Below are 27,972 nucleotides of genomic sequence, written 5' to 3'. Positions count from 1 at the left end.
CTATAACCACTACCGTCTAGGACAAGGGCAGCAGATATATGGTAACACCACTACCTGCAAGCTCCCCTTCAAGTCACTCACCATCCTGACATGGGAGTAAGTTGCCGTTCCTTCAGTGCCGCGGGAACAAAATTCGCTCCCAAATGGCATTGTAGGTCTACCCATAGCACATGGGCTTCAGCGGTTCAAGAAGGCAGATCACCACCTTCTGAAGGGCAATTAGCGGTGGGCAATAAATGCTGGCCCAGCCAGTGACGCTCACATCTGACGAGTGAATATAAAAGAATGAGCAAGGATGGTCACAATGGCTTAGCTGCTTCCAAATGCCAGTGTCCATGGAGGAAGAGTACATTTGTGTGCTGCCCATGGATCGTGCCCCAAGATACTGTTGCCCCGATTCCAACATGGAGAATCAGTCTGAACAAGCAGCAAGCTGATTTCGCCAGGCACACTAGTTTCCTTGTCAAATATTTCCAATGTCTGGCTTGTTTGACCAATTTGGTAAGAAGGGAGTCGGAGTATCAATGAAATGAGTTGTGCTGTTAACAAGGCATCTGGCAATGAATATTGACCATCAATTGACATCTCGCTGCTGCCTGATGGGAATCTCACCATGGGCATTGTGAAGAAGATAAAAGATGGAGTGAGATAGTCTCAACAGCAAGATGGGCCTCACTGCACTTCTCATCCAATTCTGTCACACATCTCACAACAGACCACATCAATCAGACCCCTATAATATTCCATCCACAATGTTTCATAAGTTTATATTCAGTTGGGTTTCAAAGGATGGCTGCAGGGATTTTTAATTTGTTGCAATTTTTTTTCTGTTCTTCTGACACATTCAGGGTGGAATACACTTTGAAACAGTCTTTTCCCAGTAGTGGTACGAGTGCAGTGAAACATAGCTTCACTGGCTTGTTAAATAGATTTGTTGCTCTTTTGTAATTTTAGCATTATGTGTGGAACAACTTACAGTTTTTCTTCATATTCGCTTTCAGTTTCAACTGAAGCTGGTAACACAAAAGCTGCAGCCACCTTTCCTTGCTCAGGGTTGCAGTGGTGGCCTTTGAAATAACTCCACAGAGGCCAGTATTCCATCATCAAGTCACCCTTTACTCACACATGAGCAGTCCTTGACTTTAGCACTGCCTCTTCAGAGTCAGCTGTCAGAGTGGCAACATCTCTGACACTCCCCATTTTTTCTGTCAGCCAGAGCTCCCTAAATGGACCAGATTAACAGCCCCAATCAGGGAACTAATATTCTAAGATGTCCAGCCACCTGACTTTGTTACAATCACTACAGCCTTTATTGTCCTTTCCTTTGTTTATTTCAGTTCTTTTCAGAGCTTTGAAAGCTGCTACACATTCTAGTCTGGCTCTCTGAATAGCTGTGCTTTTATACATTTCTTCCATACTCAATAGAAGGTTCATTTCTGGCACCATGTTCTGTGTTCATAAGGCAGCAATCTGGTCAGAATAGAGTCTTTCCAAGTGCTTCTAAAATAGTTGCCAGCAGTGTAACTGGAAGGACATTTGGGGAAGTTCCCATGTATTCCCTGTGCTTGCCATTCAAGATGGGTGTATAGTGGCTGTATGGTGTGGTGTGGCGTGGCATGATGTGTTGTGTGTGTGTGTGTGTTCTGTGCACATGCGTGTGTGCGCATCTTTGTCGTGTGGGGTGCATGGGGTATGCTGTGTGTGTATTTGGGATGGTTTGTGCGTTTGGTGTGTGACATGTGGGTGTGTGTATGTATGTGAAGATGGGTGTGGTGCGTGTGTGCGCACTATGGCATGTGGTGTATATGACCAACAGACCCTGAGCATGGCTCTCCATGGCAGCTGCCAACCTGCCCATGGAGGCAGACAGACAGCGCAGGATTTTGTGTAATTGCAGCTTCTGGGTAATCAGGACCATCTCATCCCATACCTGCCTCCTGCATTTCTCTGTAATTTGACCAACTGCCTGATCGCTGATATTACAGGGTCCTCCCCTGCTTAGGGCTGAGCAGGTGCCTGTTCTCCAGCAGTTTTCAGAGTGCCAGTAGGCTAGACCATTTCTTCCCACAGTCAGCTATGGAGCTGTCGCTGGTAGGCATTCACCTCATCCAGCAACCACACTTTCTCAGTTTACAGTTTCCACCTAGATGTCACTTCAAGAAAGGAAGCAAGAACATGGTTCATAAGGCCACATTAACTGTCCATAACAATGCACTTGTGTGTCATTAATTGATAATCATGATTTAAAGACTATGTATGCAATGAACATGCAGAGACTAATGGGAATATCAAACTGCTAATGTACGAGAACAGTTGTGTGGATAATTCAAAATGTACACACAGTAGTGCTTTTTATTAATAAAAGGGGAATGTTTGGCTTGAAATGTAATCATGTAGAAATGTCCTTCCTGGTCTGCCATAGCCATTTGACCTCTACCATTACACACAAACATCGTAGAGGTGCTTAAAAAATACTCCACTTTGGCCAGACTACTGCCTCATGAACACAGCTAAGCGAGCTTTACTTCTATAATGCTACAATTGTCAAATTTTACAGGACAATGTTTTAAAATGTCTCTTTTCATTTCAGGTGAAATGAAATGTTCTTAATCAGGTATCGTACTACCTGTATATGGAACCTATTAAAAATCATGTGACTGGCTGCACACGTGGGACAGTTGCTTTGCAAAACACAGAATCACAGATTTTTATTTTACATCCCAGAAAGGAGCCCATTTGATCTGTCTTGTCTGCAGCAGTTCTGTTATGATCCCATCTGATGTTATTACCAGACAAGTCTGATCCCAGACAGGAACTTAGCATGATAGATCACATTTTTATTTTTTTTAGTTTTAATGAAGAGGTCTCTCACACAAACCTGAGCACGTACTTGAGCACACTCACAGGGAGACGATGGCCTAGTGGACTGGTAATCCAGAGGCCCAGATAATGTTGTGGGGATCCAGGTTCGAATCCTGCCCAACAGATAGTGGAATTTGAACTTAACAAAAATCTGAAATTAAGAATCTAATGATGACCATGAATTCATTGTTGATTGTCAGGAAAAACCCATCTGGTTCACTAATGTCCTTTAGGAAAGGAAACTGCAATTCTTACCTGGTCTGGCCTGCGTGTGACTCAAAAGTCACTACGTTGCTGGGTGTCTAAAGTGCCCTCTGGGCAATTAAGGATGGGCAATAAATGCTGGCCTATCCAGCGACACTCTCATCTCATGAATGAAGAAAGAAACGCAATACTATAGATTTTGCTTTAATGATAAAACATGTTTGTTAACAAAAAAAGTATAATTAATATAGAATAAATCAAATGATGTAATAAGACATAGAAACAGAAATAGGCTATTCTGCCCATTGTCTCTGCTCTGTCATTTGATCATGGCTGATAGATTTCTCAACTACATTCTTCTGCCTTCTCCCTGTAACCCTTGATCTCCTTACCAATCAAGAACCTATCTATCTCTGTCTTAGACAGACTTAATGACTTGGCCTCCATAGCACTCCGTGGTATTGGGTTCTACAGATAAACCACTCTGGCTGAAAAAATTCCACTTCATCTCAGTTCTAAAGGGTCATCCATTCACTGAGGTGAGGTGTACTTATAATACAAATTAAAATAATTTTGAAACACACAATAAAAAGTATAATCCTATTAAACTCAAGACATACCTTTATAAATTGAAAATAAAAACAGCTTTTCTTTCGTACCCAAAACACTCCTGACACAGTAACCAAAACACCATTCAAAGTACTCACACTAGAGTCCCTGTAGCTAACACCTCTGTAGGTTTAAAGTCACTCATGACTTCAACACTTAGACTGAGCTACAGATAGTTTTTTCCTGGAGCCATCATTCACCTGAGCTTCAATGTACTCAAAGCTTTAAATAACCTCGTCAGGGTTTTATCCCTGGCCTGGAACCAATACTAGTTCTTCATTCTAAGGTAACCTAGTTTACTGTATAAAAACATTCCTTCACAGGAGCATGGGTCTAGACAGCCATCCTATTCCAAGGACTTCTTCACAAGACTGCTCCACTCAAAATAAAAACTGAAACACAACATTCTCCCTCTCTAAGCTATGGGTGTTTCCTTTAAAATTAAAAAAGAGCGAGTTCCAGAAGACTCCAACAAAGCTTGAGGTCCCAATATTTATCTAGCTGGTTCACAAAACAATCTAAAAAGTTCATTAGTGACAAACACAACCATTCACTCTAAAGCCAGGCCTCAAAACTTGCTTTTAAAAGAAATCACTGTGACTACAGAAATATTTACAAGGGAACTTACAACAAGAACTTACAAGTTAATTATTAACTTCAGACACACAAACCACCACCTAAGCCCAGTAACTAACTCAAAAAACTGGAAAAGCAAACCTAAAATAAATAGGTGTATAGATGCCACATTTTGCACTACAACTCTCAAGTAGTACAATTTACCTAGTGCCATTTTACATCTCTCTCCATAGTCCTGCACATTGTCCTATTTCAGATAATAATCCAAATACTTCAAACACTTTCATTAAACCTATTTCAATCTTAATCAGTCATTCCTGGAAATTGTTTATACTCATATTGCCATTGGTTCTTTTGACAATTACCCTAATCTCTGTTCTCTTTTTCTTGAATCTTCCATCAGGGGAACTATTTTTTCTTTCTGATTTACTCCAACTAGTCTTGATTTTAAATAACTCTGTCAAATCCCCTCTAAATCTTCTCTTCTACAAGAGAACCAGTCCAATGCTCCAACCTATGTACATAATTTGAAATTCTTCACATTCTTGCATATACAGGATGCAGAGACACAGAGAAACAGCAGCTGCTATGAAAAGCGCAGGAAAGACTTTTTCTGCTAGTAGGCAAGCAAGCACAGTGATGAGGATTGGTTCTCCATTCAAAACAAAAAAAAACTCTTGGAGATTTAAGGAATAAGGAGACCTTACCGATGGAAGTCAGTTGAAGAATATTCAAGAAGGCTGTATAGAACAATTTTGGAAGGACACGGAAGAAAGGAGCTTGATGATAAGATGGGATGAACTTGAAACTTAATCCTTAGAGCTACATGCTTGCCAAAAGGTATGCCGTGAATTTAATACAAAAAACTTTCTAAAGTTTGTTACTTAAAGTAAAAGTATCTTTTTGTTAAAGTTTGGTGTACTGGTTGCCTATCAAGTAAACATTTAGTGTAGGTTCATCTTAGTTTGCCTGTTACAGTAGGAGGCTTAAAACATGAGATCTTGTCCTTCAGTTATTTACATTATTCACGAAGAAATTTATCTCCTTTTTAAAAAGTTACTAGTTACACTAACTGTGGACACAAGCTCCAGTGGAATTTGATTTTAAAGGCTATAAATGTAGAATAGTGGAGTCCATGAAAAGTCAAAATAGCTATTATGAATACCTGGGAATTGCTGGAAAAGACAACATGTCTGTTAGTGCCTTGCAGTAGTTAACTAATGTTAAATTTGTAGGCTGAGGCAGAAAAAATTAGAAGTCAGCTTGAAAAATAGAGGCTAAAATGGTGAATATTGTTGATAATTGGCTCATCCTTTTGGAGGAAAGGGTGATGCTGATAGCACACAATCAAGTCAGCCAGAATGCAATGACAAATGAAACAACTTGATTTGGAGTCAGAAATGAAAAGTTGACATTGAAAGAGAAGGTAAAAGAAAGCGAAACGTGGAAGCATGTATTACAAATTCAAAGAGAAAGTAAAAAATTTTTAAAAAGGTAGAAAGGAAAAGACCTTCAATTCTAGAGAAAAGAGGAAGCAAGAAAATTGAAATCACCAGAGGAAAGCTTCGAATGCGCAAACAAGGAATAGCAGGAAATCTGGTGGATAACTGTTTTAGCACTTGGCTGGATTTGGTTAGGAATATTCACTTAGCAACTGAATTTAGTGAGGAAGGTGTTGAAATGTCTTTTTTTTAAATTGGAAAAATGCCACAACACTTCAACATCTTGAGAAAATTGAACTATATTGTTGCTGCGAGTTCATGCAAAAGACTTTGTAAATGAACCTATCTCTTTTAAATGACCAGTCCAATGAAAGCTGCTATCCTAAATGCTTATATGTTAGTACCATAAATTTACAGACTGAGTATAGAAATTTTGGGAAGAAACAAAGTCAGTATGAGAAAAGGAGATGATATTTGATCAATACAATTGATCTATGAAAGTTGAAAATGACTTTAAAAATTTGAGAGAGGTAATACACGTGGAAAAAAATTAAAAATAGTGTCTCTTTAGTCGGAAGATAAGAAAAGAAATTAAGAAGGTGTAGGCCATTCAGCCCCTCTAGCCTGTTCACGATTCAATTAGATCATGGTCGATTTGTAGCCTAACTCCATGTACCTGCCTTTGACCCATATTCCTTAATACCTTTGCTTTACATATTAATCAATTAAAACCTTCTAACTGATTAAAGATTTAACAGCATCTTAGGTTTGTTTAATACTTCCTCATCAATGGTGTCACCCTTTGATCTTTCACTTATAAATTCCGTGTCAGTTACTACGTCTCACTAACACCTGAAAATGAAGTGAGGCTCCGAAAGCTTGTGTGTTCGAATAAACCTGTTGGACTATAACCTGGTTTCATGTCATTTCTGACCTTATCCACCCCAGTCCAACACCGACACCTCCACATCATTACAAAAAATGAACTAACTCAGATTTCAAACTTACAACTGATCCAGCATCCACTGCCATTTGTGTAAAAGTGTTCCAAACATCTAGCACCCATGTGTGTAGAAGTGTTTCCTAACATCTTTACTGAGCAGACTGGCCCTAATTTTCTGACTATGCCCCTTAGTTCTAGAAGGCCCAACCAGCGGAAATGGTTTATCTTTATCTACCCTAATTTTCCTGTTGATAGCTTGAAGACAGTAGTATGGCTCCACCTGGAAGACAAAGTTTCTAAGATGAGACAGGTTGCAATAATTGCAGATGACTGAGTTGTTTCACAAGAATGGTAATAACAGGGCATTGTCTAGGAATTCTCACAGAAACAGGCAAGAGAGAAATCAGATCAAACTGGGGTAAATTGCCTAGGGGAAGAAACAGACGTCCTCGGAGATGCTGTCAGAGGTTATAGTTGATTCAAGGGAAGTAACATGTTATATTTGTCGTAAAAATGACATATGAAGGCTGAAAAAAGCAAGACACTAAAATTTGTAAGATTTCAGGATGTTCTTCCAGAAGTTACTGTCTCAGTGAGCTAGCACAACAATTGTAGGTACTCACTACCAAGGTGAGACAAGATGGAAAAATTTATGGAAGTTTGCTGTTTAAAGGTGAAGTGTCCTCATTCTTATCCAGTGAGGTAGAGAACCAAATGATTACTCTTAAAGATATCACTTCAGCACACTCACAGTTGTTGGCAAGGTGATTGGAATTTCCCTCCAGAAAAGTTGTGAAATGAAATGAAATGAAATGTACTGATGCAGGGTACAGATATTAAAGTTTACCCATTCCTTTGTATAGAATTCATTTAAAAAGTGGTTTAATTAATAGTCCTGTAATTATGGACACAGTTCCTATTTTGTCTACTGATGGTGCCAATTTTGTTTTTATTAGGAAATTATTTGGCTGGAGAGGAAGCATTGTCATCTCCAATGGCTTTGGTGGAAAAAAAGAGTTGAAACTGAAGTTATACAAACAGAACTGAGCAAACGGATGCCATGGTTTAAAAAAGGAGGTAACTATACATTCATTAACTCAACTTCTGTATTGGGGAAAATGTTTGAATCTATAAGGGAAGAAACAGTGATACATCTGGATAGAAATTGTCCCATCAGGCAGATGTAGCATGGGTTCATGAAAAGCAAGTAGTAATGTTTACCTTATTTACTGGAACTCTTTGAAGACATGAAGAGTACAGTGGACAACAGGGAACCAGTGGATGTGCTATATTTGAATTTCCAGAAGGCTTCGACAAGGTGCTGCACAAAAGGCTGCTGCATAAGATAGAGGTGCACGGCATTACAGGTAGTGTATTAGCATGGATAGAAGATTGGTTAACTAACAGAAAGCAAAGAGTGAGGATAAATGGGTGTTTTTTTGGTTGGCAATCAGTGGCTAGTGATATTTGTCAGGGATCAGTGTTGGGACCACAATTGTTTACAATTTACATAGATGATTCAGAGTTGGGAACCAAGTGTAGTGTGTCAAAGTTTGCAGATGACACTAAGATGAGTGGTAGAGGAAAGTGTGCAGAAGACACTGAAAATCTTTAGGGGGCTATAGATAAGTTGTGAGTGGCCAAGGGTCTGACAGATGAAGTACAATGTTGGTAAATGTGAAGTCATCCATTTTGGTAGGAATAACAGCAAAATGAACTATTATTTAGATAGTGAAAAATTGCTGCTGTGCAGAGGAAGCTGGGTGTCCTTGTGCACGAATCAAAGTTGGTTTGCAGGTGCAGTAGGTAATTAAGAAGGCAAATGGAATACACAGTCAGTTCTGCTATAATGCGTGTTCCAGCAACGCAAATTGACTATAACCATGACTGATGAATAGGGAACACTATTTCTAAAACAAGAACTTGTGTTAGCTATAACGCGATTCCATCAGTGCACAGAGGAGTACACATCGACCTCACATGATTGCACATGCTCAGGACAAAGTCCGCAAAGCAATGTTAGTGCCGAAAGGATCTCTGCGTCATCACATGATCATTGTGTTGATCTTGCAAAGCAAGTTAGATTTGAAGAAGTGGAGAGGAAGGATGTTGAAGAGCTGCTTGAGTCCCACTGTGAAGACCTCGCTACAGCTGATCTATAACAATTTGTCACTGAGGGGGAAGTGGAACCTGGAGATGAACAAGATGAAGTCCAGGATGTAGAACCACGACAGCTTTCCACATCTGTTTTGTCTTCTATCCTGAAGGAAATTGAGAAGCAGTTGCAGCTCTTAAAGGACAATGATTACAATGCAGAATGCAGCAGGGTAGCATTTCATGGAATAAGATCTTATTTGGCACCCTATGAACAGTTTCTTTAGGAAAGAAGAAAAATGGCAAAGCAGCAAAAACTGGATGTTGTTCTTAAGCCAACCCCGAAGAAACAGTCAGAAGACAATGAATCACAGCCATCCACTTCTGGATTAACTATTTTTCATCCTAACCCTGCAACTGCAACTGCACCTGCACCTGAAGGTGATGATGACGATGATAATGATGACGACCCTCAGTCCCTGCATTAACAACAGAGCAACATCAAAACCTCCTCCCCCATCAAGTCATCCTGACGTTTTATTTTCAAGCAAAGGTGTTAAATTTACTTTTATTTCATTATTAGATATGAATTAAACATTTATTCAAACTGTGCTATGCTTTGTATTAGGCTTTTGTATGATTTTTGAGCGATTTTTTTTGGTGGTCTGCCCCTAACCTGCTCTTCCCATATGCCCCGTTATTTCTATAGCACAAATCTTCTATAACGCGATGTCGCACAGGAATGCAACTATTGTGTTATTGTAGAACCAAGTATATTGTCCTTCATTGCTAGAGGGATGGAGTTTAAAAACAGGGAGGTTATGCTGTAGCTGTATAGAGTGCTGGTGAGGCCACACCTGGAGTACTGTATAGAGTTTAAGTCTTCTTCCTTGAGAAAGAATGTACTGGGACGGGAGGGGGTGCAGGGGAAGTTCACTAGGTTGATTCCAGAGTTGAGAGGGTTGGCTTAGGAAGACAGATGTGGTAAACTGGGACTACACTCATTGGAATTGAAAAGAATGAGGGGAAATCTTATAGAAAGATATAAAATTATGAAGTGAATAGATAACATAGAAGCAGGGAGGTTGTTTCCACTAGCAGGTGAAACTAGAACTAGGGGGCATACATTTAGCACGGAGTTGAGGAGGAATTTCCTCACACAAAGGGTTGTAAATCTGTGGAATTCCCTGCCCAGTGAAGCAGTTGAGGCTCTCTCATTGAAGGTCTTTAAGGCAAAGATAAATTTTTGAACAGTAAAAGGGAATTAAAGGTTATGGTGTGCTGGCGGGTAAATAGAGCTGAGTCGATGAAAAGATAAGCCATGATCTTATTGACTGGTGGAGCAGGCTCGATGTACCAGCTGGCCTACTCCTGATCCTATTTCTTATGTTCAAATTAAAAGGATCTTTTTATAATAATATTGCTTAAAGATTTGTCCAAAAGTGGAGATACAGTAAATGAATTAAAGACAGAAAACGCGAGCGATGTATGGCAAAGCAGACAGCAATACTAAAAAGGTAATGTTGAAACAAAAGGAATTAATATTTTGAAGGAGAATGGCACAACTGTATCTGATGCTAGTGGCACAGAACTTCAACGTGAAGGAAAAGAAAGTTTCTGTCAATGAAATGAAGTTTGAACTGAATGGGAAGATGAAAAGAAAATTTACAGAACACATGACCTACCTGTAAAGGAGTATTTTAGACTGATCACTGAAATAACCTTAACTAAGTTCGTAAAACAGATATGGAGGATTTTATTTTGAAAAAAGGGGAACTGCATAAGCAAAATGAGTCAATGCTAAACCTGTATCTACTGGAAAAGAGCTTTAAGTGAATACCATCTGCTAAACCTGTACTCCCTGGAAAAGAGCTCTGAGGAAATAAATCATGGAAATAAATTTCAAGAAAAGTGATCCTGAATTTAAAAAAGATGGTGAAATCAGTTGCTATGAATGATAATTTGGACATTTGGCTAAAGAAAAACATTCTTCAGACTTGACATTAAAAAATACATGCAGACATGGAACAAAATTAAGATCTGGAATTAAAACCTGATCAGAGGGGTCTAGAGTTAGTTTTAAAAGTGAAAACACTGTTAGTTATTTAGTATCTGACTTTAAAAGGAGGGTAAAAGAAATTGCTGAACTCAGGAAGCAAGAAGAGTTCTGACAGGGAAGTCTACTTGGATTCCAGCTCTCAACTGCCAGCACCCAGAATCCAGGTTGGTTTGCTGCAATCAGCAAAGTGGTTCTTGACAAAGTTAACCAAAACAAATAAACTATGAATCTGTGTAAACATTGGGCTCATCAAGAATATGAAACCAAGACCAAGACTTTGTGCATTCCAATCAGCCACAATCTCACTGAATGGTGGAGCAAAGTTGATGGGCCAAATGGCCTACTTCTGCTTTTACACCTTATGACCTTACACCTTCTACAGGCATATTTGCCCTGGATCACATTCTGTAGTCAAGCACATCATCTGTCGCATTTATTATATTGATTAAATGCATTATTTTTTTAAATGTACAATTAAGAAACCCTATTAATCTCAATAAGATTTATTTATGGTAACAAGCCATAGTTGTACTAATAAACTCTTACAATTACCAAAAAATTCCATATATTTTGAAAGCTAAACAAGCAACTTTTTTTTTTAATTCATAGGATGTGGGTGTCACTGGCTACGTCAGCATTTATTTCTCTTCGAGTGCCCAGAGGGCACTTAAGAGTCAACAATTGCTGTGGATCAGGAATCACAAGGATGGCAGATTTTCTTCTTTGAAGGACATTAGTGAACCAGATGCATTTTTTGTTTCCAGACTTATTAAACTGAATTCAGACTTCACCAAGATGTTTTTTAATCCATGTCCCCAGAACATTAATTTGGAGTTCTGGATTACAGGTCCAGTGGAATTACCACAACACTGCCTTGCCCCAACCCTGCCACCACAACCGATAAAAGACTAACCGCCACTTGCCTATTTCCCTGTTCCATCATACTTGGATTTGTCTTAGAATGCAGCTAGTCCACAAACTGAACTGGCTCAGTCTTTTAGACTGGTCTGACACTCTGTGCATTTTAAGTGAATAGAACCTGCTCCCTCCCAAGAGTTTGAAAATTGAGGTGCAAGAGGAATTGCAGCAAAGGGAGACCCTACAGCATAGCAACAATCGTGGAACAAAATGGAGAGATTAGGATACGGATAGCAGAATTTTGAATGAATTCAAGATTATGGGTGGTGGAAGACCAGGCTGGCTAGGAGAGTGCTGAAGTAATCAAGTCTACAGGAAAGCAGATAAGCAAGTAGCCACTAGAAGTCAAGGAAGCAAATACAGCAGTCACCAGAAAACAATACTTGATGTACAAAAGTCAATATCCATTTCATACCACATTTATTTGGTGCTGATTCATTGGTGTGAACACAAATAGGTTTGCACTCAGGGTAGAGGATGTAATGAATGCAATGTTTTATCCACAGGGTGACCAAACTCCAGATAATGCTGCAAATTGGGTTGTTTTTCTTGAGAGATTAAACTGTTCTAGTGACTCAGTGCAATAAAATGCCTCGGCCATCCATCAGCAGTTATTGAAATTTGTGCACAGAAGGTGACTGACCTCATAGATAACAGGTTATTTTCTTCGCTAGAAGGGTCCAATGCAAGAAGAGTGATCTCTTCATGACTATATTTGGAATTAAGTATTGGAGCAGATCGTGCAAGAAAAAAAATTACATTACCATCAACAGTTAGCACTGATTGCTGATTAACATGCTTGTAAGTAAGCATAAATAAGCAAATGCGAAAAGCTAAAAGTATGGAAGTTATAAACAAATGAAAATGACATTAAAAAATGGGATTGAAAGACCATTAAGAATAGACATTTAGAAAATTCAAGGCAAATATAGCAGGTGAATATATTGGAAGTATGTCTGCAGACTGAATGTGAACAGATCACATCTCACTTGTGAAAAGAAATCTGTGAAGAAAAACAGCAATACAAAGACCAAGACTGAATAGAATGCAACAAAAATTAGGATTACAAACAAATAAAAATTAAAAATCAGGTGAAATGATTAACAAAGGTATTGTATTACAGATAGCAAAAAGAAAAAATGGTGCATTACATAGGACCCTTACTTCCAGAACTGCAATATTGGAAATGCTATCTTAACATGTGAAGGAAGAGAGTAAAGACATAAATCTCAAATTATACATCATTCAGCTAAAAATCTGTTGTGGGGCAAACATTACATGGAATGCTGTTAGTATTTATCCAAACAGCACCAAGTCCATGAGAAGTAGTTATCAGAGATTTAAGCAGAAGGCCATGCTTCACTAATCAGCTGGAATTCTTTGAGGAGGTAGAAAATTAGTGTGCAAAGACTACACAGTGGATATACGTCATTGAATTTTTTAGAAGAAACAAAAGAGAACAAGTATGCATTGATAAGTATAGCACTTCTCCTTTCTCAGGATATCCTCATTTTTTTCCATTTAACAAATAATTGCTTTGAAGAGCTGCCAAATATGTCATGTAAAACATTTGAAGAAGTTTTATGCTTCAAGCAGTCTATTAGCTACACTAAAAACGGATTTGGTGATAAAAAGCAGGAGGTGATGCAGCAAGAAAGCTATATCTCAGAGTATTGCCACTAAAATTCAATTGCATCTTGAAGAACAAAGCAAAATGCAGAGATTTTATTCAGCCTGTCAGTAACTGCTTCAACTTGTTCATTGTGAAGAATAAACAATCACATTCTGAAACATTAGATGTCACCTTGCTTTTTAAGGAATAAAACCAAAATAAGGTAACAATGGATCTAATCTGCATCCCTTAATGCGCCCAATATTTATAATTTGTAACATCGAGAGAGCTTTGCTTTATAATGGTAAAATGAGAATTAACAATGAAGAAAGAATTACATATACATTTTGCCTTTCATGATCTCAGGACACCCCAGTGTTCTTTATAATCAATATACTTCTGAAAAACAGTCAATATTTTAATACAAGCAATACAGTAGCCAATTTATGAATGCAGAGCAAAATCCCAAAAAAAAAAACAAGCAACCAGAAAATTGATTTTAGTGATAGAGTCATAGAGTCGTACAGCACAGAAACAGACCCTTCGGTCCAGCCAGTCCATGTCGGCCACAATCCCATACTAAACTAGTCCCACCTGCCTGCACTTGGACCCATATCCTTCCAAACATTTCTTATTCGTGTGCTTATCTAAATGTTTTTTGAAGATTGTAACTGTCCCGCATCCACCACTTCCTCTGGAAGTCCATTCCATACGCGAACCACTGTGTAAAAAAAAAAAAATTACCCTTCATGTCTTTTTTAAATCTTTCTTCTCTCACCTTAAAATGATGTTGGTTAAGAGGTATATATTAACAAGGGGGGGTATAGGGAAAAACTCCTAGATCTTCTTTGAGTAGCATTATGGACTACTTACATCTACACAAGAGGCAGATGGGACTTTGGTTCAAGTTCTCATCCGAAAAAGGACACCACCGAAAGTGAAGCACTCCCTTAGTAATACATTTAAGTGTCAGCCTAGATTACCTGCTCAAATTTTGGGCATGAGCTCTGAGCCCACAACATCTGACTCAGGCAAGTATGCTACCACTGTGCCCAGTCTACCACCTCGTGTCACACATGGAATGAAAACAAAACAAAAAGGTGGGCCCATGCTCTAAACCATTAAATACTTCACTTAATTTGAGTCAGTTAAAAGGTACACGTCTTAATGCATTCTATCCTGTCCTGAAACGGAGCAGTTAGTTGAGCTCCCTTTCCTCAATATTCGAGATAAATTTATTTCAACTCAACACATCTGCAGTCTGGGACACAACCCAACGATCACAGTGCAGTTTTTTTGAATTGCATCTCTCCTTTTGAATTGTTACTGCCTGATTTTTTTTGACACTTTAGGCATGACATGCTACAATTACTCTCAGAAGTGAGATTTTAGGGATTTTAGACAGCCACTGAATTTACAACTTCAGCCATCATTAGGCTTGTATGTCATTCTTTTAAAGAACACATGTTGAGCTCACAAGTTCAATACATTTGTAAGTAATTCAGTTATCCATTTCATGACATCATGAATGCGCCAAAGGTCACCATTTCCTGTCATGAATAATGCCTAGTCTACCTCAGGATTGGTTTCTCAAAAATTTCAGGAAGGCATAAAGCTTGCCGTTTCACTCAGCAACACAAGTTGTGCTCATTACCAATAGGATGCTGTTAGTCTGCCTACCACACAAATTAGTAAAGTGGTATATGAATTTCAGTGGCGGTGCAATGTGCTGATGTAGGCTATATTTTCAAACAATTGATGGATCATTCTTTGGTTGTTCACTGCAGACAGATTACTAACCATACTCAACTAGCCTGTGCTTGCAAGACTCAGAATATAGTGACCAGCATTAGATGTGATACTGTGATCAAATTTAATAAACAATTTGAACTGAGCTAAAAATCAGACTAACAACCAATTTAAGATTATTAGTTGTTCACAGTGTAGCCACTTGCATGTATTACATATAGATTACAAGCAGGAGTAGAGTAAGCTACCCAAACTCAAGGCCATTCTGCCATTGATAAGATCATGGACAATCTGAATGCTCTACATTCCTCCTCAAAAGCTTTCATTTCTTTACTGTCAAAAATCTATCTGGCTCTGCCTTAAAAAGTGTCAAAGACACTGCTTCCACTTCCCTTTGAAGGACACTTTCAGGAATTTCTCAGCCGGAAATTCTCCTTATCTTTGACATAAATGGGTGGCTCTTGTCCTTTTTTTAAAAAAAAAGTGACCTCCTAGTTCTCAATTCTTTTACAAGGAACATCCTTTACACAGCCAACCTGTTAAGGCACCTCAAGATCTTATATTTTTCAAATTGCCTCTCACTCTTCTCAACTTGAATGGACATCAGCATAGCCTGTCCAGCCTTTCCTCATAAGACAATCCACCCATTCCAGGTTATTAGTCCAGTAAACCTTCTCCAATCAATACTCAACTCAACTGCATCCTTCCCCAAGGAGACCAATACAGTACAGTAATGCAGATGCAGTCTCACCAGTTCCCTGTATAACTGAAGCATAATCTCCCTACTTTGTACTCCATTCCCTTCTCAATAAAACATAACATTCTATTAAGGTTCCTAATTACTTGCTGCAGCTGCACACTAACCTTTTACCGTTCATGCACGAGGAACTCAGATCCTCCACACCTCAGAGCTCTGCAATCTCTCACCATTTAGATAATGTGCATTTTTAAATCTTCCTGTCAAAAATAGGCAACTTCGCATTACTCCATTTTGCCACTCATTAACCTCTCGATATCCATACATCCTCCTTATAAATCAATTTTCTTACAGCTTTGTGTCAACCATACCTTCAGTCCCCCATCCAAGTCATTTATATAGACTGTAAAAAGTTGAGTCCCCAACACTGATCCTTGTGGCATATCACTCATTACATCGTGCCAACCAGAAAATGATCCATTTTGTCTTTGTCTAGACCAAAGTTTCCAGTTAGCCAGCCAATCATTTATCCATGCTAATGTTACAAAAAGCTTTTATTTTCCTGAATAACCTTTGTTGTGGTACCTTAGTTCCAGAAGTCAGTACAGTACATCCTCTCAATTCCCTTTATTCATAGTATGTTACTTCTTCAAAGAGCTTCAAATATGATTTTCAGTTTCACAAAACCATGTTGACTCTAACTGATTGTCTTGAATTTCTCTAATCATGCTACTATATCATTAGTAATAGTTTCTAATATTTTTCCATTTACAGATGTTAAGACAACTAGTCTGTAGTTTCCTCCATTGTTTCCTTTCCTTTTCAAATACAATAGTTGCATACATTTATTATTCTCCAACAACTTGAAAACTTATATCCAGAGGATTTTGGAAAATTAAAACCAACAGATCAACTATCTCACTAGACACTGTTTTTAAGACCTTACGATGAAGTCCATTAAGACCTGGGGACTGCCTTGACCAATCAAAGTCAATTTACTGGATTTAAGTTGAACAAAAGCTTGGCTGTTAATTGTTTGATACATTCCAAATGGCAATGCCTCAGCCAAAGTCCACTGACCAACCAATCCACAACCTCTTCTTATCTGGCATAAATATGTGTTTCCTTAGAGATTTGGCGTTCCTGCAATTCTGTCCTGAATAACACAAGGCAAAAAGCTTCAACTGCATGCCTTTTTACAGCAAATCTCAGTTCTGTAATACCAAAAGGTATTTATAGATAAATATTCCATCAATTGCATCCATCTTACTGATTGAAGTAAATAATAGTTTTAGTCATTTTTGCAAAACAGGCGTTCACAGTAAAAGTGCACTAAAACTCTTTGCAGCCATTTGCAAACTTTCTGATTATTATTACAATTCTATGCTTTTTCTTAAGGCTATCATGAATCAAAAAGTAAATGAGTCCAAAGTTGATAGAAAATTGAAACTTTTACAATTAAAGTTTTTGTGATGTAATTGGAAGGTACGGAGAGTACTGCATGGTTCACTGACTGTTCTCTCTCCCTTTCTATTGAGGCATTCGTGTCAAACTAATTACATTGCAGTGAATTGTTTTGTGGGTTCATCCCATTTACAACTATTTTCTCATTTTATAAAGCAATTACAGTTTAAATTGTGCATCTAATAAGGTTAAATGATGTTGCAGCAAAATGTGTGTCATGGTATAATTTTAAAAATGTTAACAAAAATTTTGGTGACAACTGTTTATAAATTTACTTCTATTGTAGAATGTTTGATTCAGTGAAATGCTGAAAAAGGCTAAACAAAGACAATATCTGAAATTTAAAGGAACATTAAATGTGTCATTGCAGTTGTTCACATTAATAGAGTAGTAGTAAAATTTACCACTTTGAATTTATAGCGTTTCTAAGGAGTGGTTCAAACTGCTTATCCAAAAACAGTCCTTGCAAATTCAGGCAAATAAACCTGTTAGGTAAATAAACCTAATAAATAAGCCTGTTTAATTTCCATGAGGAAGTGCATTGTAACAGTCTAGTCAATATCAATTACTCCAGAAAGCAATTGACCATTATTTATTTCACAGAACATTGTGCTGCCAGAAGTGGTATCAGGGAATTCGAAATTTCTACAGACTAGAGATTCTAAATAGGCACAGCAATAACTAGGAGATGATTAATTAGACTTTAGGCATATAGCTAAGAGAAAGAAAGCAACTACAATGTTCATTGTAGCTAATTTAGTGACCACTAATTTAGAGGAATCAGCAGCCAACTGAAATGGAAGCAGAGGTTATTACAAGAGAAGCGATAGTCTCCCCACAGAATGTCAGAGTAGTATTAAAGGCAACAAACAGAATCTGTGGTATGCTTTTAAAATTTCCGATTTGTTCATCTATGCAGACTGAAGTAAGGGCTCATGACATTCCAGTCTATGGGGAGGTAGTGTGTGCAAGAACTGTGCATTACAGCAGAACCATAGAGATTTACAACACAGGAGGACACCACTCAATCCACTGTGTTTGTACCTACATGATTTATTGTAGTTGGATGACAGATTAATGACTTCAAATCTGGTCTGTATTTACTTCAGTAATGGAATTATAGTTTACAATAACCTACATTTGGTTATTCCATATGATCAAGTGAGCGAGCTTGCATATGCTTGTGGTACCACCAGAGTTGCTGTAACGCCACACTGATGCCACACATTCTGAAGAAGGATCTAGGCTCGAAATGTCAGCCTTCCTGCTCCTCTGATGCTGCTTGGCCTGCTGTGTTCATCCAGCTCTACACCTGGTTATCACCGACCCCATTGCTGGTTTGACAATGGTTTTCAAATAAAGTAAATCCATGGTTCAGAAAGTAGAAAAATATCAACTGAACTATAAAGTAAACAGATCAATAAAATAATTTCAAAAATTGAACAAGTTAAGTAATAAAACCAACAATCTCGGAAACAAAGACACCACAAAATAAACCAATCAAGTTGTGTATGCAATGCATAATCATGATTCAAGATAGAATCATAGCCTAGAATTTAGAACTGAGAAGAGAGGCATTTGGCCCATCATACCTCTGCTGGCTATAAGAAAGAGCTTACCTACATTTCTGCATTGAGTCAGACTCCTGAGGCAATGAAGGTTTAACAACATGCTATCAAGTCAGGAAGGACTTCAGACATCTTACAAGTTCCAATGTGCCTGCTTCTCTCTTCTTCTAGAAGCAATGAGTTTGGGACATACTATTTAAGGAGCCTTTGAGAGTTAACAAACATATCTTGTAGACGGTATGCACTGTAGCCACTCAGCATCAGCAATACAGAGGATACAGACAAATTTTACGCCAGTAGTTAGAGTGCCAATTCAGCATGTTCATTTGTTCTAGATGGTACAGAATTTCTCAAATATTGTTAGAGTTCCACTCATTTAGGCAAAAGGCAGAGTATCCCATCACATTTCTGATTTGTGTCTTTTAAATGGTGAACAGGCTTTGTGAAATCAGGAGGTGAATCATTCACCTTGAATACCTAGCCTCAGACCTGCCGTTGTCACTACAGAATTTTTATGGCTACTCTACTGAACGTTGCACAATCATCTATGAAGAAGGCCACCAGTTCTGATTTTATGATGGAAGATATTAATTGATGAAGCTGCTGAAGATCGTTAGGACATGGCCTGGAGTAACATTTGAACACCCATGGCACCAAAACGATTGACCCATCAAAATCATAGCCACCTTCTTCGAAGCTAGTTATGCATCCAGTCACAGGAGAGTTTCCTCCCCCTACATCTAATTTCTCTTTACTCAATTTGGCTATGGCTTCAATCAAATGCAACTTGAAATAAAGGCACATCACTCTCATTTCACCCTTGGAATTTATGTCTTTTGTGCATGTTGGATGTGGAGTAGTGTGGCTCTGGCATAGTTGAAATGGTGCATTTCTGAACAGCTATTGCTAAGTTTGTGTAGCTTGACAGCACTTTGCTAGCATTTTCTAAAACTTTGCTGAAGTTTGAGATTAGACTGCTGCAGCAGTAGTTGGCTGGGTGGCTTTGTTCTGCCTTTTATGAGAGGACAAAACTGGAAAATTTTCCACATTGCCAAGTAGACCCCAGTTCTGTAGCTGCACTGGAACAGAGTGGCTGAAGACACAGTTATTTTTGCAGCAGCAGTTTACAAGATCTTGTCAGGATCAATAACTTTTGTTGTATCCAATGCATTCAGCCATTTCCTGATATCATGTGAGATGAACAGAATTTACTGAAGATTGGTTCCTGTGATAATGATCTGCTCAGCACTTTTGGCTGAGGATGACTGAAAATAATTTAAACCTGGACTTATGCATTCATATGCTGGGCTCCTGGGCCATCATTGATGACTGGGATGTTCGTGGTGCCTCAATTTCCAATTAATTGATTAATTGCCCACCAGCATTTGCAACCAGATATGGTTGGATTTTGATCTGACTCATTTGTTGTGGGATTTCTTAGCTCTGTCTTTTTAATATTTCTTCCAAAGTTTAGTAAGTATGTAGCCCTGTATTGTACCTTCCACCCAGTTAGGACCTCATTTTTAAGAAGCTGGGTGCTGAACCTGACATATTAAGTGAGGTTTGATGGTAAAGGTAAAAGGAGGGATGTAGCAGAAGACAACATTGTAAATTATTCTGAAATACATCTCCGCTGCTGATAGCCAAGCTCCTCATGAATGTCAGCTTTGAGCAGACAGATTTGTTCTTAATCTTGCTCAATAGTTAAATAAATGGTTCAGAAGTAGACCCTAGTATAGTTAATTGTTAAAAAAAACTGGCTGGATTCTCATTCCTCCTCACCAGTGTTAATAATGATCGTCTGGTGATCAAGTATGCTATTTAAGAATGTGCATCAATATCTGCTAAATTGATCTTTCTTTTGTACCTGTATCAAGTAGGGCCTGATCCACTCCATCCAGCAATAAACCTGCTTGATTTCCCAGAGTGCTAGCACGCTGAAAAAAAAATATAGTCTTTTAAACAAATATGGCAAAGCTAAAGCCCGAAACTGGAAATGCAACTCTCTTTAGGGTTAAAAAAGATAATCTCACATTGGAAGTGGTCATAAAGCAGTACATTCATTGTTGGCACAACATACACAATATTTTCATTCTACTGAAACTTTGAGCATACAACACTATAAAATAAAATTCAACCTCACATATTATGATATTAAGGCTTCATTTGGTCCAAATTTATATCCTTGATACACTTTTTAAAAGTGTCAAACAATTTTAATCAACTAGCTACACTGTCTTATAAAAGTATCAGGTAATTAAAAATCAAAATTTATACCCTTAAACCACTGTGCTATTAAAAGATTCACAGGTTCCAATAAAAGTATAAGGGCAACCAAAAGAACAATTTCTAAAAAAAAACTAAGGCAAATGACTAACTATTAACAATGTATTGTAAAATATATAGAGAAATAAACTTGAAGTTTAAATTATCCTAAATGAAGTTAAGTAACAAGAACAGTGGCATGACTTGATTTCATATAAGATGCATCTGCAGTGATGAGAAATTATTTTGTTCAGAACACTGCACGCATTAGACTCAATACCAAGAGGCTTGCTAAATTGTGGGCAACATGTGTGTTTAAAATTTCACAATGGGTCCATCTGATCCTGGTTTCTCTTTTATTCCTTCTTTTTCCCCTGTAAATTACACCTGACAATTAAATAATCTATTTGTGAGAAAATTAAATCCACAGCTGCACAATAGGGCACTTGAAGAAATGTTGGCACTAGATCGGTCCTGAACTTTCATCCTTTACACCTTGTTCTCATTATATCTTCTAACTAGAGATCGGTTATAAAAGTCACATTGAACTAATGTCTTGTATATTAATTTATGCATTTTAGAATGTCTAAGCTTGATCAGATCTACAATGGATTATGTTCAGTCAAAGCTTTCACAGCAGTGCATTACACAATGCTAAGCATTCAAAGTATGATAAAATACAGTTTCTAAATATCCAATGCCACTATTCTCTTAGCTCAGTTTTAATATGAAACCCTTTTAAAGCTAATTCTGATGATTAATTACAAGTAGCAATTCAGACACATCAGTTACGCCCATAACTGATTTATAAGGTCTCAAAAGTTTGTAAATAACTCAGTTTTGCCAATTTATGAAACACTACAATGTGTGACTGAAAATGTTACTGGTTTGATCTATTAAAGGGCTATACAATGCTTAAAATCAATCTACTCATAATAATTAACAAAAACTAAATGACACAATAAGCTTCAATAATACTTTTAAAGCAGTTCAGAGAGAAACTAACAAGCGTACTTTTACTTTTTTTTCCCTATATTAACCTGTTCAGAAATGTTATTCCACACCACTGAAGCAGGTGGGGTTTGAAACTGGACCACCTGTTGTAGGAACACTACCACTCAACAGCCCTCACAATTTTAATTTTATATAGACAGGCACAAATACAGGACAAGTGTATTATACACTCTTTGGCTATTTTGCATCAAATCCTCTGAACCCTTGTTTTTCATCCCAGAAGTACACTGTTAGAAGAGTTTTTGGTGCTGGTGATTAAAAAAAACAGTAGAAGGTGAAGATGTGGAGGAAAGTTAGGGGTGGGGGGATAGATTCTGGTACAGATACTTTCCTTTGGCTATTTGAAATAATTGAGCTTATTTAGAACAATAGTCTACATCGGAATGTTTTACATCATATTTGCAAATAGGTAAAACAGCTACCCACCAATTGCCTTCAATATCACAGGATCATTACAGCCCAGAAGCAGGGCAATCAGCCCATTATGTTTGCACTAACATAGCATAAATATATCTTAAGTCATTTGTACAAAGCATCAGTATACAAAGATTTTCTTTCTGCCTCATAGATCTCAGTAACAGCTCAGAGAAATGAGTTGTTACAGTTAAATCTAATTAGAGGGATAATCAAAGAATCCATTACCTCAACACAGGTCTCTTTCTCTGTGCTTCCCATCGACTGACCTGGTTCATTGGTAAACGTTTCAGAACAAAGATCTGGATGAAAGAGAAAACTATTGTTATGACCAAGATGGGAGCATTGCACTGTCTTTCTCTAGTTCCATTACATTATGGGTCACAATATAATCATTTTATTCTGTTTCCAGTATGGTCAATCATATGCTTTTTCAAAGTAGACTTAAAATAAAAAGATCCATCAACCAAGTTTCTTGTAAAATCATTTAATTATACAATATGAAAATTCAATGAGGATGCAAAACCGGTTAACATACTTCGCCAATTTTTGCAAAATTCAGCCCCACTGTCAGTTTTGGAGAGTTTAATGCAGAGTCTCTCTTTGTGAGATCCAGTAACTTATCTCCACTGCTCACCTCAATGTATGCACCACACCTAGACAGTGATATAGGATAAAAGGATAATGGTGTGGACATTTCATAGACCAGGCGTGAAGTGAATAGCTCCTGCACCTTATGCAGACTATGGGACCTTGGAAGGGGATTGCAAATTTTGGAACTTAGGTGAACTTATACACTTGCCTGACATTACTTGTGCTTCACAGCCATTAGTAGGATTAATTTAGAACGTTGAGTGATGCAGTCAAGGATGCTTGTGGCCAGGATTTTCAGTCAAAACGGTTTGTCAATGCATGAGGTTCACATGCAGGATTATGTTAGTACAGATGTCATCTGGGGCTGAAAGACAACTGGGGATATGCAGGAATGTAGAATTGAGGTTAAAATCAGAGCAGCCACGATCTTATTGAGATACAGAGCAAGCTCGAAGGGCCAAGTGGCCTACTCTTATTTGTATGTTTGTATGTCTTTAACCTGGACTGTGAGTGTATCTGTTTAATTCCAACACCTTTGAAAGGCCTTGCGTTGCTCATGTGCTGAGCCCGCTCCCTCAGAGGAATTAAAGACGTTTTCTCAACCCACTCCAAGTGCGAGTGGCAGCCATTTTTCTTTTTGATATACATTTGCAAATTGGATGGAGATGGAAAGCAGCTCAAGGGGTGCTTCACAGAATGGGTTGCAGGCTCAGCCTCTCAATCTAGTGAATCCTCCAATGTTTATGCTTCTTTTGCCTTGCCCTCCTGTCATAATTATCAGATTTTATCTTTCCCATGTGCCCATCCAACTTTCATTTAACTGCTCATCTTCTCAATTTACCCGAACCTCCAAGCATACAGCTTAGTTATTCCAAGTATACTTATGCACTGTGCCCCTCACTGATACCAAGGTAGTGAGTACAGTCAATGACCACCCCCTCACAAACAACCTACCACGCCCATTGTCTCCAACTCGATGCAGTGCACCATCTTCACAATTACTTTCCCTATTCCAGCATGCTGCCTCCAATCCCCAGAATTAACTTCCCCAACAACCCCACCACAGCACTGACCCTGATACCCCTTTCCAGTAAACAGATCCCTTGCATTTACTATGGCCCACTCACCCGTCCTACTTAGAAAGACTGATGAGTAACCATACCTCTGACTGATTTCTGTGCAATTCCTTATCTGATCCACCGCTAATCCTGGACTGGTTGCAATGGACTTTCAGTATAGACAGTGGCCCACTCCATCTTGTCTTCATTAGGGTCTACTCTCCTTAGACTTTAAGACTTCAAGTAATTTGGTTGTGCACTTTCCTGCCACGTAAACCGCTGGAAAAAGCTGGTGTGAAATTGATGTAACATGGTGCTGCACGGAAACTGTCTGTCCCCTTAATTGATCATGAATGGCAAATATGACAGGCTGCCTGGCTTTATGTCTGCACCTCAAGGAGAGGCAGAAGTACTGTGAGGCTATAAGTTCTGCAACAAGGAAGACAGAAGTTGAGAGCATCCAAGTAGGCGCAAAGTGAGTGGGTGCCAAGAAAGCAAGCTAGCAGTCCTGTAATGCACTCTGGTCTGATTGATAAAATGGGTACCCATCAGTGCAAGCAAAGCAGTCTGGCAGCAGCGTTACAATGCATGACGTCAATGTGCTTCAAAATGCAGTACTAAAGTGATGAACTATATTCTAAGCATTTTGGAACTGCGCCATGAGATGGAGCTGTTGTTTATCCAATGCCACGGACGAAGGATGTCAGCCAAGGAGTGTGCCCTGAGATGTTGGGGACTGCTGACCAAGATAGAGGCCCAAAGGAGCAATGGAAGAGCTGGAGTCACCAGGTACCCACTCAAGACTTCATTGTTGGGAATTGCTGCTGTCCAGTTTCTCTCTGCCACACGGGAGAATGTCAAACTGCATATGAATGAAGCGAAAATAGTAATAATAAAACGTAAGAGCGTGCAAATAGGCTTCTCCCAGCTGACTACTCAGATTGTAGAGCACATTGTAAACTCACTACCACGAGCACCTAAAAGAACAAGGGCGGTGGATTCACAGGGAGACAAAAACCTGCCACTTCCCCTCCAAGCTCCTCGCCACCCTGACTTGTAAATATATAGTGTCACTGGGTCAAAATCCTGCAATTCCATTCCTAACAAGACCTACATGAAATGGGGAGATGGTGGTGTATTGGACTAGTAATCCAATAACCCAGGCTAATCCCACCGTGGCAGATAGTGCAACTTGAACTTTATTTAAATAAAGTCTGTAATTAAAAAATACTCATTTAGCGGCAGCCATGTAGCTACTGTCAGTTATGAAGAGCCATTTGGTTCTCTGATGTCCTTTAGGGAAGGAAATCTGCCATCCTTACCTACTCTAGCTTACATGTGACTTCAGACCCACAGCAATGTTCTGGATTCTTAACCATCCTCTGGGCAAATGGAGGTGGGTAATAAATCACATCCCCTGTATGATTAAAAAATGGACAAGAAGACAGTTCAGCACTATCTCCTCAAGAGCAACTAGGGATAGCCAACAACACACATGCATGAATGAATGAAAAAAAAGAAAATAATTCTGGTCTTGTTATTTACACCTGGAGTGGAAAAATCAGACTTTTTCCTCAAAGATGAAAATCTTCCATTTCTGATCTCACATTGGCCTAAATTTTTCAGGGTTTGCGAAGATTCCACCCTCAGTTTGTAATTTGAAAATACATATATTCACCATTTTAAATAGCCAAGACACACTACACATGGGATAATGTGAGGAAAAAAAATCCTCTCTGCAGACATCTATTTGAGAAAAGAACATATCCATTAAGTCTAAGTAATAAGCAAACAAGATAAGGATTGAGATAACAGCATCCTGGCCTACTGTGTTCCTCCAGCTCCACACGGTGTTATCTCTGACTGCAGCATCTGCAGTTCTTACTGTCTCAGGATAAGGATTGAGATATTCAGATGGCTGTTGTTCTGACATTTTAATGTGCATTTATGAATATCACACCAAATGCATGCAGATATCTTTAGAGGAACCCCTGGACTCAGCTGTCAGTAACCTCCAAGGCCTGAAGCCGTGCTCAACCATCCCTAAGTTTTAGACCCAGAGTCAATTCCAGTGATTTGCTTACTTCCACCATTTTCCTTCCAGGCTGCTCTTCGAAAAATACATGCCAGTAACCACCAGTGAACCTATCTGTATCAAATGAAGGAGAGAAACAGTTTGTGACTACAGGATCAGATCATCGCAGATTACCTTGTGTTCTAAGTCGGGTTGACCTTTCTGAGATTCACCATAAAGGGGGCTAGTGCCATCCATATCTGGACTGCCTCAACAAGGTAATGGGCCCAGTGATTAACACCACGTGCATCCCTTCTCCTGAGCCCCGGTGATGCATGAGGCAGCCCATGTCTCGCCATTGGAGTATGAATTTAACTTACACCTAACAGATTCTGGTTTTCCCCAGTTGATGTCTATATTTAGAAGTCTATATCAGATTAATCTTGTTTCAGGAATGTTTCCACAATGGAAGGTATTTCTAGCCTGTCTGAAAGTCCTGTACTGGGAAGACTGATGATCTAACGGAGTCTCTCTAGTTTGGGAAAAGGCTCTACAAGGAATCATGCACCTGCCAGAATTGCTCTCAGAATTGTAGAAATATGCAGTTTCTCCCACCACATCAAGGTGCAGTCTCAAAAATGCACTCAAGCTGCATCTGCAGAAATCAACTTATCCAGCAAGTGCTGCAACTGAATCTTGATTTACTAAGAACATTAGCAATACTTGCAAGAGTCAGTTATTTAGACCAGCTAGCCTGCTTCTTCATGAAGTAAGGTTATAACTGATCTTCTACTTTGAATCTACCTTCCTACAATATTCCTATTTCCATTGATTCTCTTCATCTCCACAAATTCATCAATGACTTAAATATGGTCAATGATTGAACATACACAGCTCTCTTATATATAAAATTTCAAATTTACACAGTGCTTTGAGTGAAGAACTTTCTCTTCATCTCAGCCTTAAACAACTGACCCTTTATACTGAGACTGGGTCTCTGATTCTAGGCAAGTGGAAAATATCCTTGCAACATCCACCCCATCACCCCGATTAAGACATGTGTGGTTTTTCAAATAAATCACAATTTCATGCTTCCAACTCTGATGATTACAGCCATATTCTCGCCAAATTCCTGTGTGGTTTCAGAATTGAAAGATTTACAATTGGTAAAGATCCTACGCAGCCCAGCAGTTGCAAGAGAAATGTTGGGAACAAAACAGACTGCTGTAAATTGCCTTCATTGAACTCACCAAGGCGCTCAGACCACATCTGCTTACTTGGTTAAAGCTGCTGGAGAAAATTGGTTGTGCACTGAAGCTGCTCAATGTGACCTCTTATTTCCATTACGTCATAATAGGAAAGGTCAGCTGTGATGGATAAAAAATTGGAATCTTTTGAGATCCTCAGTGTGGCCACAAGATTGTGTTCTGGCACTGGCACGGCTTGTCATAGAACTTCTCTTTGCTGTTACCATATTCCTTCAGGTCATTTGGTAAGCGTGTCTACATGTCAGAACTGACAGTGAGTTTTAGTCAACCCTCTTCATCTGCAACAGAGGATCTACCATACCAGATCGAACTACACCAGACGATATTTAATACAGAGTTGACCTCTAAAGTTTTGGAGTAGATCTGTAGCTCGGGTTGTGGGTGTTGAGGTTGGTTGGCTCGCCGAGCTGGTTTCTTGTTCCGCAAACGTTCCGTTACCGTGCTTGGTAACATCCTCAGTGCAGCCTCTGATGAAGCGTCGGTGTGTTTCCCCGCCGGGTTTTTAAATTCTGGGGTCCGTTGCGATGGATTGCCTCCCTTCCGGGTTT

At 38.8% G+C, this 27,972-nt stretch overlaps 1 protein-coding gene across 2 annotated transcripts in view; it reads right to left on the bottom strand.

Moving 5' to 3' along the window:
- The window catches only part of arhgef28a (Rho guanine nucleotide exchange factor (GEF) 28a), a 380,773-nt gene that overhangs the window by 232,043 nt on the left and 120,758 nt on the right, over window positions 1-27,972 (bottom strand). For both annotated transcript variants that reach the window (XM_048621117.1, XM_048621120.1), the window contains 2 exons: window positions 22,719-22,792; window positions 20,665-20,734 (listed from right to left, as the gene is read on the bottom strand). In XM_048621117.1, the coding sequence (XP_048477074.1) occupies window positions 20,665-20,734; window positions 22,719-22,792 (144 nt within the window). The remainder of the gene's footprint in view (window positions 1-20,664; window positions 20,735-22,718; window positions 22,793-27,972) is intronic.

Source organism: Rhincodon typus, chromosome 3 (assembly GCF_021869965.1).
Source record: "Rhincodon typus isolate 14 chromosome 3, sRhiTyp1.1, whole genome shotgun sequence".
NCBI lineage: Eukaryota > Metazoa > Chordata > Chondrichthyes > Orectolobiformes > Rhincodontidae > Rhincodon > Rhincodon typus.
Note: the sequence above shows the minus strand (reverse complement) of the source record. Positions and strands in the feature narration are given on the sequence as shown.